The 14,506-nt window shown below is 53.6% G+C and overlaps 1 protein-coding gene across 5 annotated transcripts; it reads left to right on the forward strand.

Annotated features, from left to right (window-relative positions):
- Window positions 1-81: 81 nt before the first annotated feature.
- LOC105479765 (ketohexokinase) lies at window positions 82-14,241 on the forward strand. 5 transcript variants are annotated; one of them, XM_011738002.3, is made up of 10 exons: window positions 82-242; window positions 450-680; window positions 6,010-6,126; window positions 8,163-8,297; window positions 8,486-8,620; window positions 10,713-10,785; window positions 11,485-11,631; window positions 13,476-13,564; window positions 13,700-13,857; window positions 13,945-14,241. In XM_011738002.3, the coding sequence occupies exons 2-10, from the start codon at window positions 589-591 to the stop codon at window positions 14,043-14,045; spliced, it is 1,047 nt and encodes a 348-aa protein (XP_011736304.1). In that variant the 5' UTR covers window positions 82-242; window positions 450-588; the 3' UTR covers window positions 14,046-14,241. The 5 variants fall into 5 exon arrangements, with proteins under 5 accessions (XP_011736304.1, XP_011736302.1, XP_011736306.1 ...); XM_011738000.3 differs by having other exon boundaries at window positions 82-680; XM_011738004.3 differs by lacking the exon at window positions 8,486-8,620 and having other exon boundaries at window positions 83-680.
- Window positions 14,242-14,506: the final 265 nt, after the last annotated feature.

Consider the following 14,506-nt stretch of genomic DNA (forward strand, 5'->3'; position numbering starts at 1 on the left):
CCACCCGGCGGGTCCCGCTGCTCCGCGGCGGAGGCGTGGCCTCGGCTGGGACTAACCCGGGCGGGGCGGGGCAGCCGCGACCACGGTCTTCAGGCAGGGCTGCAGATGCAGGCCCAGCTCTACCTCGCGTGTCCAGGGTCGGGAGTCCGAGACGCAGGTGCAGCAGAGGGCGGGGCACGTAGCGCATTTCCAGCGCATTTTCTCTTTGCATACTCGAGATCGCTTAGCCGCGCTTTAGAAAGGTTTGCATCAGCTCCGAGTCCATCTGACAAGCGAGGAAACTGAGGCTGAGAAGTGGGAGGCGTTGCCATCTGCAGGCCCAGGCAACCTGCTACGGGAAGACCGGGGGCCAAGACCTCCGGGTTGGCTTTCCCAGGCCAGCTTGGGTCTTCGGGTGTCGGGAGCAAAGGCCCAGCTCCTTTCGTTTCCTGCACCCCTCGCCGCTGCAGGTGGCTCCCTGGAGGAGGAGCTCCCACGCGGAGGAGGAGCCAGGGCAGCTGGGAGCCAGGACACCATCCTCCTGGATAACAGGCAGAGGCCGGGAGGAACCCGTCAGTCGGGCGGGCAGGAAGCTCTGGGATCAGCCTCATGGAAGAGAAGCAGATCCTGTGCGTGGGGCTAGTGGTGCTGGACGTCATCAGCCTGGTGGACAAGTACCCTAAGGAGGACTCAGAGATAAGGTAGGGGCGCCCAGGTCCCCTAGGGGACCCCAGCGGCTGCTGCAGTCCAGCATTTGTGCCAGCGACCGAGGCTGCAGAGACCCCGCAGTGAGGCCCTGACAGCCCAGCTTCAAGGCCGGACCGGCGCCCTCTACCCGGGAGTCCTGGGGGGGCTCCCAGTATGAGAGAAGAGAGGAAGGAATGAGGTCTTTAATAAGACGACCCAGGATTTAATAGCATTGTGTTAGCCAATTTCCATTTCAACTTAGGGACGGTGTCAGGCATCAGGATCCCCATTTTACTGATAAGCAAGTATAGATTCAGAGACGAAGGGGCTTATCCAGGGGCACACAGCTACCAAGGTGCAGGACCCGTTTCCTGCTTCTGCTGCTTCTTTTTAAACCCACTTGCCTCTCATCAACATTTACTTCTAACTTATTTATCACACATATCTCGCACCTATTCCTGAGAAAGATTTGAGGTAGTTTACAGTAAAAAGTATGTACAGTTACACTGTTGCAGAACATTTAAGACCGTGGTATTTGAGCTTTGACTATAGCTCAGGGCTTGCTGGTACTGGAGGCAAACATGAGATGTCATGGTTTATGTATGGATAGAACTGATTCATGAGCCCCAGCAAGCTTTTTCCTGGTGCTAAATTCCAAGAGGAGTTTACCAGAAGTCCTCTTCACAAAGGTCAGTGAACACTGTTTAGTAGTGGAAACATCCTTCTCAGTTGTCTGCTGGAAACTGAAGTCACTTGTTGGTTCTTTTTTTTTTTTTTTTTTTTTTTTTTTTTTTTTGAGACAGGGTTTCATTGTGTCCTCCAGGCTGGAGTGCAGTGGCGGCGCAACCATGCTCACTGCAGCCTTGACCTCCCAGACTCAAGTGATCCTCCCACCTCAGCCTCCTGAGTAGCTGGGACTACACACGCACGTCACCGTCAGAGCTGTATTTTAAATTTTGTGTAGGGATGGTTTCTCACTATGTTGATCAGGGTGGTCTTGAGCTCCTGGGCTCAAGCAGTCCTCCTGCCTTGACCTCTCAAAGTGCTGGGATTACAGGCGTGAGCCACTGCATCCAGCTGATTTGTTGGTTCTTTTTCTTTTTGAGATGGAGTCTCGCTCTGTTGCCCAGGATGGAATGCAGTGGCACGATCTTGGCTCACTGCAACCTCCGCCTCCTGGATTCAAGCAATTCTCCTGCCTCAACCTCCTGGGTAGCTGGGATTACAGGCGTATGCCATCATGCCCGGCTTTTTGTTTGTTTGTTTGCTTTTGTTTTTTTTTTGTAGAGACAGGGCTTTTCTTTGTAGAGACATGTTGGCCATGCTGGTCTCAAACTCCTGACCTCAAGTTATCTGCCCGTCTCAGTCCCCCAAAGTGCTGAGATTACAGGCATGAGCCACCACACCCGGCTTATTGGTTCTTGTATTTCCTCTTGCTAAGGGCCCCACCATTAGTTATGCTGTAATGCTGTGAAGGCATTTCTGTGGGGCGGGACACTAGCTTTCTCTTGGTGCAGTCAGTGAGTGCTTAGAACATTGAGAATTGCTCCTGGGCTATATTAGTTGTCCCAGCTAAGAACTGGATAAGAGGCAGTTCAAGACTGAACTCCAGAAAGACACGACAGCACTGATGACTGAGAGGCTAACTGAGGTGAGAGACCCCAGCACTCCCCAGGCTTTGGGGTCACAAAGCACCATCACATATATTATTTTATACTCTCCTCCCAGCAGCCCATGGAAACTGTGTAAAGATCAGTGAAATCTTTTATATACATAAAGCAGCTGAAGATTCGGAGAAGTTTTCTAAGGCCACAGAGTTAAATGGTGGCACAGCAGCAGCTGCAGCTCCTAGCGTGGAGTCCAGGGTCCCTGCCCTCTGTCATCTCCTGTATACCCTGTCCCTTTGCTGTTCTTGGAGTTGACCCTTTACTTTGGTTTGCCAGAGGTTAGGGCCCCTTGCCAGGGGTGCAGGGACGGTGGGGAAGGGGCACAGGCATGCCACTGTGTGGATCTAACCCGCTGTGCAAGGTCGAGGCAGCCCCAGGGCATGGCACTCAGTGAGGAGTTGGGTTCATCTCAGGGGAACAGTGCAAATTCCAGGGCCACGGGTTCTCCGAGGAGCGTGGAGAGCCTGGGGAAAAAGTCAGCACCTCTGTCAGAGCTGAAGTCCCATTTCCTCTCAGCTTAATTTTGTCAGGAAGGTAGGGGAAGGAGGTCCTGCTAGCGCCCACACTGATGGGGCAGGTTCTGAAGGTGGGCACTGAGAGAGGTCCCTCTCTAAAGAGCCCCTCCCCAATCCATCCTGCTCCCTGCCCTCCAGGCCATGCCTCCCCCACAGCCCCATGGCTCTGGCTCCCTGCAGCCTGGCTCCTGGACTGTTGTGCCTCCCAGAGAAGCACATCCGAGTGGGGACCCAGACCTTCCTGGGTGTCTCAGCCCCGCCTGTCCCAGGGTCTCTGTGCTTCATAGGCAGTTGGGGACTCTCGGGAGCTGCCACCTGGAGCTCAGCCAGACCCCGGGACATGTCCCCTGCCTCCCAGAGTCCATACCAACGAGAGACTTCCAGAAAGCATCCCCCTGCTCAGCTGAGCACTTTTTTTTCTTTTTTGAGACAGTTTCGCTCTTGTTGCCCAGGCTGGAGTGCAATGGTGCGATCTTGGCTCACTGCGACCTCTGCCTCCTGGGTTCAAGTGATTCTCCTGCCTCAGCATCCCAAGTAACTGGGATTACAGGCATGTGCCACCACACCCGGCCAATTTGGTACTTTTAGTAGAGACGGAGTTTCTCCATGTTGGTCAGGCTGGTCTCAAACTCCTGACATCAGGTGATCCACCTGCCTCAGCCTCCCAAAGTGCTGGGATTACAAGTGTGAGCCACCGTGCCCAGCCTTCAGCTGAGCATTTCTGCACAGGAAATATCAGTGTGACTTTGAAGGTTTCCCCAGAGTAAAATTCTTTTCTTTTTTTTCTTTCCTTTTTTTTTTCTTTTAAGACGGAGTCTTGCTCTGTCACCCAGACTGGACTGCAGTGGCGCGATCTCTGCTCACTGCAAGCTCCGCCTCCCGGGTTCATGCCGGTCTCCTGCCTCAGCCTCCTGAGTAGCTGGGACTACAGGCGCCCGCCACCACGCCTGGCTAATTTTTTGTATTTTTAGTAGAGACGGGGTTTCACCGTGTTAGCCAGGATGGTCTTGATCTCCTGATCTCATGATCCAACCACTTTGGCCTTCCAAAGTGCTGGGATTACAGGCGTGAGCCTCCGTGCCTGGCCGTCCCAGAGTAAAATTCTATACCCTTTCTTAGAAACCTCATCAAAGCTTGGGCCTAACTACTTTTAGTTTTAAAATACGGAGTAAATAGCAATGGCTTTGGTGTCAGGAAACTTGGGTTCCCACGTCAGCTTTGTCCTTCACTATTGATCAAGTCACAGATCCCTCAAGATTCCTCCTTTCTTTTCATAAAAATTTCTGTAAAGCTCAGCTTGAAAGTCTTTTCTTTTCTTTTTTTTTTTTTAGACAGAGTCTTACTCTGTTGCCCAGGCTGGAGTGCAGTGGCGTGATCTCAACTCACTACAACCTCCACCCTCTGGGTTCAAGCGATTCTCCTGCCTCAGCCTCCCAAGTAGCTGGGATTACAGGCACCTGCCACCGCATCTGGCTCATTTTTGTATTTTTAATAGAGACAGGGTTTCACCATCTTGCCCAGGCTGGCCTTGAACTCCTGAGCTCGTGATCCTCCCACCTCAGCCTCCCAAAGTGCTGGGATTACAGTTGTGAGCCATCGCGCCCAGCCAGCTTGAAAATCTTTGACCAGCTGGGTGCAGTGGCTCATACCTATAATCCCAGCACTTTGGGAGGCCAAGGCAGGAGGATCGCTTGAGCCAAGTAGTTCAGGACCAGCCTGGGCAACATAAGGAGATTCCATCTCCACAAAAAAATTTTTTTAATTAGCAGGGCATGGTGATGTACACCTATAATCCCAGCTACTCAGGAGGCTGAGGTGGGGGGATCAGTTGAGCAGGGGAGGTTGAGGCTGCAGTGAACCATGATCATGCCATTGTACTCCAGCCTGGGTGACAGAGTGACTCTGTCTCAAAAAAAAAAAAAAATTACTATCCTTTGTCATTGTTGTTATTGTTGTTTTTGAGACAGGATCTTACTCTGCCACCCAGGCTGGAGTGCAGTATCATGGCTCACTACAGCCTAAACCTCCCAGGCTCATACGCTCCACCAACTTCAGCCTCCTGAGTATGCACCACCACACCCAGTTAATTTTTAAATTTTTTTTTAGAGACAAAATCTCCCTTTGTTGCCCAGGCTGGTCTTGAACTTCTGGGCTCCAGTGATCCTCCTGCTTTGGCCTCCCAAAGTGCTGGGATTATAGGCATGAGCCACCGCACCTGGCCTACTATAATTTTTTTCTAATGACATCATGCTCCCCTTTTCCCAAAACTGAAGTTTTGTGTACAAATATGCTTTGGCCTAAAAATTCTGGTTCAGTTTTTTCTCTTAATTAGTGGTTCTTTGGTACTGTTCCTTTCATTGTAAACTGCCACAATTATTATTATTATTGGATCTGGCACAATAGAAATAACAACACCATTCTTACCTCAAAAGTAATAACATTCATCAATGACTTCTCATTTGGCTCCAGTGACACTGTGAGAGGATCAGTGCTTTGACCCTGTATGTGAAAGTTATCATTTTTGCTGCTAATGACAATGTAGCCCTTCATGTGTGTCTTGTTAGTTTCCTTTTGATCGGTTCTTAGTAAAGATGGAGAAGTGCTCCCTGCTGCCACTTCTTAAATGACCAACGTCCAGGTTTGCTGTCCTGTCTTACTCATTTGATTTTATAGCTCTGCAGTTTCTGTTGAAGTAGACACTCCTATGACAGGGGTAGATGTAAATGTGATACCTTTGGGAAGAGGCACTTAGTCCCCAAGGCCCTTGGAGTTGCTCCAGTACTCAAGGAGGAGGCCAAAGGTGCAGCCTCCAGAGCAGCTCTGACTGGGGTAAAAGGTGAGGAGGAGATGACCTGGAGTTAGTGGGCTCTCAAATAGTGATGGACCTAAGTGAGTGGTTTCCTGATGCCCTAGGAATAGATGGAAATATCGAAAGGAACTGCTGTGAGCTTGAATTTAGCCTCGGCTGGGGAGGTAGACACCACTGTCAGCCAAGCTCCTTCCCTTGGCCGGCCTCGGCTGCCCCAGGTACAAAGTGAGACGGTGGCCTAGATGATTTCTGAGAAGAGTCCCCAGCTGTCACATTCTCTAGGCCCCTATACAGGGGACTGTGTTTGGGACCAGCCTGCTGGGGCTGCAGGGACCCTCCCTTTGCTTTGCAGGTGCTTGTCCCAGAGATGGCAACGCGGAGGCAACGCGTCCAACTCCTGCACCGTTCTCTCCCTGCTCGGAGCCCCCTGTGCCTTCATGGGCTCAATGGCCCCTGGCCATGTTGCTGAGTAAGTCCAGGAGGGAGAGTCCACTGGGGAAGGCCTGCCTGCATCGTGGGGGGAGAAGAAAGATGTGTCCACCCTGGGTGGGTGGGGGATTAGAAATGGGTTGTGTCCGGCAGAAATGCGGGGAGGGGGCACAGTGGAGCACCAGACTCCCAGCCCTGCCTTGGCACGGCCTCTCTGTGGTTTGAGGGCTGATGCTGCCCCTGTGAAGCTTTCCTTGCCACAGCTTGTTTCCTGGACACTTCCTGGAGCCTGCTTCAGCCTCTTCCCTTCTCCTTCCTTGCTTCCTGCAGACTCTGCGGCGGATTTTCCTTTGCCTTATCTTAAGTCCCTTATCTTGGCCGTGCTTGAGGCAGAAGACAGTTAGGGACACACAGTACCCATCCTCCCTCAGGAATGGCCACCATCCACGGCCCCCAGGTCCAGGCCCGTAGTTTCTGTCCCAGCTGAGGGGCAGGGCTGGTGCTTATGTCCCTGTTGTTCACTGAAGCAGTGAGAGTACCCTGTTCAAGGACACCCTGAAACCACGTGCTAAAGCTGGGCTCAGAACCCACACCTTCCAGCTCCCCGGCTGTCAGGGCTATAGCCCTAAGTGGCTCATGCACGCCCTCCATGTTGGCTGCTGCAGGGACCTCAGAACCCTTTGACCCCTGGCGCTGCCGACTCAGCAAGCACTTATCAGGAGGTGAGGCCCACACTTTGCACACTGTGGGCACCGGGGCAGGCTGCCAGGTTGCTGGCCTGTGAAGGGCAGCCCTTTGAACCCTGGTTTGAAGGGGGCTGCCGGCAGAGTCCACCCACCTGAGTTACAGCCAAACTCCCTGCCTTGATGAACTGGCAGGAAGAGAATAGAGGGAGAGAATCTGCCCTGTGAGATGGGACAGGACGGCTCAGAGCCAAGGGCTGGTGACTCATTAAACCTCTTCAATAGCTCCTTTCCTCTGAGCTGGAGGCAGGACTGTGGCTCTGGCTTAGGGTGGTCGACTATCATTTACACAGCAATCATGCTGATGAGTGGGCTATTCAGAATTCTCCCCATGTCTTGACAAACATTTAGAGAGCACCTACCATGTCCCAGGCACTGGGGTGCAAACGTTATTTGGCAAACCAAACCATATTTCCAATGCTTTGGGAAAGCTACTATTTAAGGGAGTTGTAAGTGAAGGGATGATGCCCTGACTTGGTATCTTCATGCAGATCTGTATTATCCAGCTTTGGTGTTGCTGAAAGCGGGCTCTGGCCAGGATGGTGGCTGCACTGCTGGGCATAATTGCCAGTTCTTGAGCACAGAACAGTGCATGTCCAGAGAGGGCTAGAAGGGCTGGGGCTGACCTCTTATCCTTGCCCCGGGGCTCACTCTGCGTGGAGGGCATTCTGAGAGAGAGTCCTGGACCAGGCCCACACTGAATGGCATCAGGCACGGGGAGCCAGCTAATTGCCCAGGAGCGTTCACCTGACTGCAGGAGGACAGAGCAGTGAGCTGGCTCACCAAGGCAGCACCACTTCCAGGCTGGGCCTCCTGGAGGCAGGCAGAGAGTGACAGGAATCACAGCATTAGGACTAGGAGGGACTCAGAGAGGACAGCACCATGGATGAGCTTGTGGAGGACAGCTGGGGGCAAAGTATTGCCTTGGAGATTAATTATTAATCCTGCTTGGGCATTGCAGGAAACCAGCCACGGTGCCCCCACCTGCTTGGTTCAAACAGGGTACAGGTTCTAGGGTCCTGTCTAGCTTTACGAACAGGAGCAAATATTTTCCAGCTTGAGTTGGACTGAAAAACAGTCAGGATTGGAGCGTGCTTCAGCCAAGACCTAAAAGGATGGCCCTTAGTGTTTCTCTCTCTGAACTCCAGGCTCTGCACTCCTGCATCTCTTGCCCTGTTGCACTACCTGTGGCAAGAATATGATTCCTAGTTCTCTCCTAGCCCCTTTGCTTGCACCCCTGCCTTTCAGGGTCCCTAGTGGCCCTGCCAGCTACCCTCCAGTCCCCAAAACCCTTGTCGAACCCCACCCGCTTCGGGTTACTCCGCCCTGGCAGTTTTGTCCTGGATGACCTCCGCCGCTATTCTGTGGACCTACGCTACACGGTCTTTCAGACCACGGGCTCCGTCCCCATCGCCACGGTCATCATCAACGAGGCCAGTGGTAGCCGCACCATCCTATACTACGACAGGTTTGTACAACTGTCTGTGCCTTGCCAGCTGCTGCCGCCGTCACCAAAACTCCCAGAACAGGACTCTTCTTCTCTTAGAGGCTCGTGTGCTCCAGCACCCTCTCTCCACTCCTATTAGAGGTCAAGGCCACTTGCAGGCTCTAATCTGTGTCTCCTTACCCTTTTCCGGGCCCCGCCTCCACCCTAAGCTTCCTGGTGGCCGACTTCAGGCGGCGGGGTGTGGACGTGTCTCAGGTGGCCTGGCAGAGCAAGGGGGACACCCCCAGCTCCTGCTGCATCATCAACAACTCCAATGGCAACCGTACCATTGTGCTCCATGACACGTAAGGCCCCCTGGCCTCGCCCCGCTACAACCCCCCAATCAGCTGGTTCAATCAGTTCCCTTACTCGCCACCGTGGGCATCCCAACTGCCCCCTCTGTGGCTTCTGTGTACCAGAAATTGCTCCCCTGCCAAAATGTCCAGTGATTTCCTAATTGCTTTCAATTAGGGGAAAAGTGAGGTGGGAAGGGATGGGCTTTGCTATGCCTGGTGACTTGGCCTTGGTCAACACCACAGAAGGGCAGGCAGGCCTATATAAAATGTAATTTATGACGTGATTCCTCCATAATTATTAAATAGTTAATCGGCAGCTTGGGTGTGGGTGCGGGGAAACTGTTCTCAGGACAGAAGGGTGGGAGATGGCAGTCAACCCTTCTTTTTTTTTTTTTTTTTTTTTGAGATGGAGTCTCACTCTGTCGCCCAGGCTGGAGTGCAGTGGCGCGATCTCGGCTCACTGCAAGCTCCGCCTCCTGGGTTTACGCCAATCTCCTGCCTCAGCCTCCTGAGTAGCTGGGACTACAGGCGCCCGCCACCACGCCCGGCTAATTTTTTTGTATTTTTAGTAGAGACGGGGTTTCACCGTGGTCTCGATCTCCTGACCTTGTGATCCGCCCACCTCGGCCTCCCAAAGTGCTGGGATTACAGGCGTGAGCCACCGTGCCCGGCCTCAACCCTTCTTAAGAAGGGCTGGGGGGGCCCACTGGGATTTCCAGGGTCAGCCCCAGAGTTGCCAGCCTGCAGCATGGCACCAAGGAGCAGGGGTTTGGGTGTGTAAAAGAGATGAGCCCCCTAAAGGTTTCGGCATGATGAAGCCAGGCCACACACGCCACACACCATTCACAGCCATTGCTGAAAGAGGGGAAAGGGAACACTGGGTCAGCAGATTGGGGTTGTCTAACATGGTGCTGACCTGGGGGAAGGGGCTATCCTTCCCTTCTGGGTCCCAGGCCACTCAAGAGAGGCCCCATGGGCCTAGAAACTTATCCCTCGCAGACTCCCTCCTGCAGGATTTTAGAGGTTTAGTTTTCTGAGAACCTAGTATGTGCCAGGTACTGTTACAGCTGAGAGGGCCCAAGCCCAGCAGCCCTGAGGTTCAGGCTGTCCCTACTGCCCAGCCTGACTGCTGGACCTGGAGGAGGGGCAGCCATCCCTGGGCTCCATATGTGCAGTGAGTGAGTAGGCAGGCATATGTGCTACAGGTGACCTTCACACTGGGCAATCCTAGTCAAATGCTTGTTAAGCAACAATCTGTAGTAACCCTGATCAAGGACGCAACATAGCTATTTACAGGAGAGGAGCTCTGAAGAGAAATGTTTATTGCCCACTGGCCTCAGTCCAGGTACATTCACACACGTTACCTGTAACTACAGCAGCCTGCAGGGAGGCTGGGGGTTTCGGCCCCATTTATCAGTGAGGAAGCAGCCTCCAAAAGAGCCAGGTAGATCACACAGCTATAGTTAAGAGGAAAGACTCGGCTATAGAACGTGGAGCAGAGACATTGGCTGAGCTGAGGTCTCTGGCTCAGGAGCAGACCCCTATTGGGGATCTCCTTTCCTAAACCAGCCAAACAGAAAGTCTTCCTCTAGTGCTAACTACTTTGACCTCAGGGTTGCAACAGGGAGCTACTAAACTCAGGACAGGGGTGCCATAGGTAAACCCCAACGCTGGAGCGCCAGAAGTGAGGGGGACCAGGAAGCCCAGGCACAGGGTCGTGGGCTTTATAGTTGCCCAGGGCTCTGCCAGTGGGAGCCACGTGCTGCTGCAAGGGATTCTGGGAAGTGTAGGCTTGGCACTCTTGGTGCATTCTGGGAGATGCAGTCTCCAAGGCACACAGACCTGGCCAGTTGACACGTATTGCTGTTCAGTTTACCCTGAGATAATTTAATCATAACCTCAAACTCAGGAAGGGGCACCCCAGCACACTGTAACAGTGACCACTCTGGAGCTGAGCCTGAGAATCCTGTGCTGTGGATCCAGCTTCCTGCCCTGCTGCTGGCAGTGAAGGCACAGGGTCCACAACTGCCAGTTAGAGATCCTGGTCCTGGCTGACCCCATCATGCTCCTTCTTCTCTGTCCTTTCCATCCTGTGACCTAGGAGCCTGCCAGATGTGACTGCTACGGACTTTGAGAAGGTTGATCTGACCCAGTTCAAGTGGATCCACATTGAGGCAAGCCCTGCCTTACCTGTGTTTTGAGGGGCTCAACCTGCCAGCCTCCTCCACATGTTCTGCCTCCTTGGTTTCTTTGAACCATGAAGTACCTTAGAGATAAATGAATCCAACCCCCTCATTCCCTCTCCATCCTTCCTTATGTCTGCCGGTGAGGAAACTAAGGCCCAGAAAGATTAAGTGACTTACTCAAGGTCACACAGCAGAACATAGGCACAGCTGGCTCCAGGCAAAGTCCTGTGCTTTCTGTGCTATGGGCTGCCCCACCACCTCCAACTCTGCCTCTGGCGGACGTCTGACTGCTTAGGGCCTGACCCATTACCTCTGGGGAAGCAGGAAGGACAGGGCCTAACTCAGCTCCCAGTAAAGAGAACTAGAGCCTTTACTCCAAGAGAGGTTTTGGAGTCTGGGTGGGAGGAAATCCTAAGAAGTCCTGAGTTCTAGCTCCGTCATTTAACCTATGGTAGGTCTTTCACAGTCTCTTTTATTCTTTAGTCTTCTCATCTGTGGAATGGAGTAGCTGGTTGATAGATCTTCAAGGTCCACGACAGCTCTGAATTTTTAAATTTAGGATGGGGTTCTAACCCAGCCTCCCCGAGGCCCTCTCCCTCTGCACCCAGAGTTTCAGCAGGGCAGGAAGAATGAGCCAGATTGACCAGGCAGTGCCCAGCAGTCCTGAGCTGCCCTGTCCTGCCCCAGGGCCGGAACGCATCGGAGCAGGTGAAGATGCTGCAGCGGATAGACGCTCACAACACCAGGCAGCCTCCAGAGCAGAAGATCCGGGTGTCCGTGGAGGTGGAGAAGCCACGAGAGGAGCTCTTTCAGCTGTTTGGCTACGGAGACGTGGTGGGTGCCCCATTCAGCCTCTCTTTGCCACTTCTGGCTAATTTGGTTCTTTTTTTTTTTTTTTTTTGAGACAGAGTCTCGCTTAGTCGCCCAAGCTGGAGTGCAGTGGCGCGATCTCCGCTCACTGCAAGCTCCGCCTCCCGGGTTCACGCCATTCTCCTGCCTCAGCCTCCCGAGTAGCTGGGACTACAGGCGCCCGCCGCCTCGCCCGGCTAATTTTTTGCATTTTTTTAGTAGAGACGGGGTTTCACAGTGTTAGCCAGGATGGTCTCGATCTCCTGACCTTGTGATCCGCCCGCCTCGGCCTCCCAAAGTGCTGGGATTACAGGCGTGAGCCACCGCGCCTGGCCTAATTTGGTTCTTAAAGGGAGCCAGAGTCCTTTAATCCTGCCTACCACAATTGGAATAGTGGTTCCTGGTTTGGTGGCGTTGGAAGATGGGGGATGGGGGTTAAAGCAAAGAGGTAGACCCCTAGCCTTGGACTCCAGTGCAGGTCTCAGCAGTGACCAAGGAGTAGAATGTCTCCACCCCGGGTGGGTGCATGGTGTAAGAATACCCAGAGGGCTTGGGTAGGGCCTAGACAGCCACAGGGCAAGCCTGTGTGGAAGCAGCTCCTCTCTGGGGCTCCCCAGTCTTTTCCTCTGCAGAATGAGGACACACAACTGTTCTCTGAGGTTTCTTCCAACTCAGGGGTGTCTGGCAGGTTGTGGGGGCTGCTAGGGGTGAGGGGAGGGTGGGAAGGAGACTTACATGAGTCTCTTTTTGAAAAGGCTGGATGTAAATGGAATTTGGGAGATAAGTCCAGCATCATAGCAGAAGTTGGTTGGAGACCATCCAGCCAAGGTCCTCAACCTTGGCTGCATATTAAAAAAGATGAATGCAGGCCAGGTGCAGTGGCTCACGCTTGTAATCCCAGCGCTTTGGGAAGCTGAGGTAGGAGGACTGCTTGATGCCAGGAGTCCAAGACCAGCCTGGGCAACATAGTGAGACCCCTGTCTCTATGAAAATAAAGAAATGAGCCAGGAGCAGTAGCTCATACCTGTAATCCCAGCACCTTGGGAGGCCAATGCAGGAGGATCACTTCAGCCCAGGAGTTCAAGATTGCAAGACCCTGTCTCTATACAAAAAAAAAGAAAAAAAAAATTCCTGGCAGGGTGGTGTGTACCTAGAGCCCTAGCTACTCAGGAGGCTGAGGCAGGAGGATCGCAGTGCCTGAGCCCGCACCATCTTGGTGTTGATTGGCATGGGTAGAGTTAAGGCTTCGGTGGTTTTTTTTGTTTTTACCAAAACTTCCTCTGGAGATTCTAAAGTGTAGGTAGGGTTGAGGGAGCCCCGTTGCTTTCTAGATGAAGAAACCATACCTACAGGACACAGTTGTGGGAAAACCCAGCAAAACTGCTCCGGGGAGCCAGCACGGCGGTGGTAGATTCCACCCCAAGGTGGCGCTCAAGGCTTTCTGTGGTTTTCAATCCACTAATCGGAGAACAAACGGACCAGGGCTTTTGTTTCACAATTTAGGTATTCTATTATATATAAGCATCAATAAAAATGTGTTTCTGGCCGGGTGCGGTGACTCACACCTGTAATCCCAGAAATTTGGAAGGCTGAGGCAGGAAGATCGTTTGGGGCCAGGCGTTCGAGACCAGGCTCGACAACGCAGGGAGACCCTGTCTTTACAAAAAATAAAGAAAAAAGAAAACCACGTTCCCGTGGGACAGTGAGATGCTATGTTTGGATCTATGTGGACGTGTTAGGGGAGTCGTGTTGTAATGGGGGAACGCCAGGCTGCTGTTGGTGAGTGAAGAGTTAGAAGTGACCACCAGCTTCTCTTCCACTGCCCACAGGTGTTTGTCAGCAAAGATGTGGCCAAGCACTTGGGGTTCCAGTCAGCAGGGGAAGCCCTGAGGGGCTTGTATGGTCGTGTGAGGAAAGGGTGAGCTGGGGAAGCCAGGAAGGGGCTCTAGGGGGTACAGGATGAGCCTGGACTCCAGGGGTCCACCCTGGGGTTGGGGGCATGGCTGGGGGGATGGAGTGGGCTAACACCCAGGTGAGTGGAGCTGTCTTACAGGGCTGTGCTTGTCTGTGCCTGGGCTGAGGAGGGCGCCGACGCCCTGGGCCCTGATGGCAAACTGATCCACTCGGATGCTTTCCCGCCACCCCGCGTGGTGGATACCCTGGGGGCTGGAGACACCTTCAATGCCTCCGTCATCTTCAGCCTCTCCCAGGGTGAGTATGGCAGCAGGAGGGGAAAAGGACTGGGACCCGTCCCTGCCCCAAACACCTGGCTGACCTAGTTACTTGTCCCTCCTCCAGGGAGGAGCGTGCAGGAAGCACTGAGATTCGGATGCCAGGTGGCCGGCAAGAAGTGTGGCCAGCAGGGCTTTGATGGCATCGTGTCAGAGCCGGTGCGATAGGAGGTGCCGGCTCCCCGCACACTATGGAGGCTGACAGTGCGGCTGCATCGCCTTCTCCCCTCCATCCAGCCTGGCATCCAGGTTGCCCTGCTCAGGGGACAGATGCAGGCTGTGGGGAGGACTCCGCCTGTGTCCTGTGTTCCCCACACGTCTCTCCCTGCAGAGCCTCAGAGCGAATAAATCTTCCTCAGAGCCAGCTTCCCCTGGCAGCTTCTGTCCTCGATGTCTGAACTGCTCTGGCTAGGCATTCCTGAGGCTCTGACTCTCCAGTCCTCCCTCCTTGTGTCCATTCCCCAAATTAACCTCTCCACCCAGGCCCAGAGGAGGGGCTGCCTGGGCTATAGCAGCAAGAAGTGCCCCAGGCTTGCCGCCAGCTCTGCCCTGGCTGGGGAGGACACTCAGTGCCCCATACCCAGCGAACCTGCCAAAGAACCAGAAGCCATGAGAGCTCTTTGGGGCCC

This window comes from Macaca nemestrina, chromosome 13, assembly GCF_043159975.1.
Source record: "Macaca nemestrina isolate mMacNem1 chromosome 13, mMacNem.hap1, whole genome shotgun sequence".
Lineage (NCBI taxonomy): Eukaryota > Metazoa > Chordata > Mammalia > Primates > Cercopithecidae > Macaca > Macaca nemestrina.

Coding starts and splice junctions, on each gene's coding strand:
- LOC105479765 (XM_011738000.3), top strand. CDS start 589: ATGGAAGAGAAGCAGATCCTGTGCGTGGGGCTAGTGGTGCTGGACGTC. Junction 11,632..13,475: donor TGTTTGGCTACGGAGACGTG/GTGGGTGCCCCA, acceptor CACTGCCCACAG/GTGTTTGTCAGCAAAGATGT. Junction 13,565..13,699: donor TATGGTCGTGTGAGGAAAGG/GTGAGCTGGGGA, acceptor GCTGTCTTACAG/GGCTGTGCTTGTCTGTGCCT.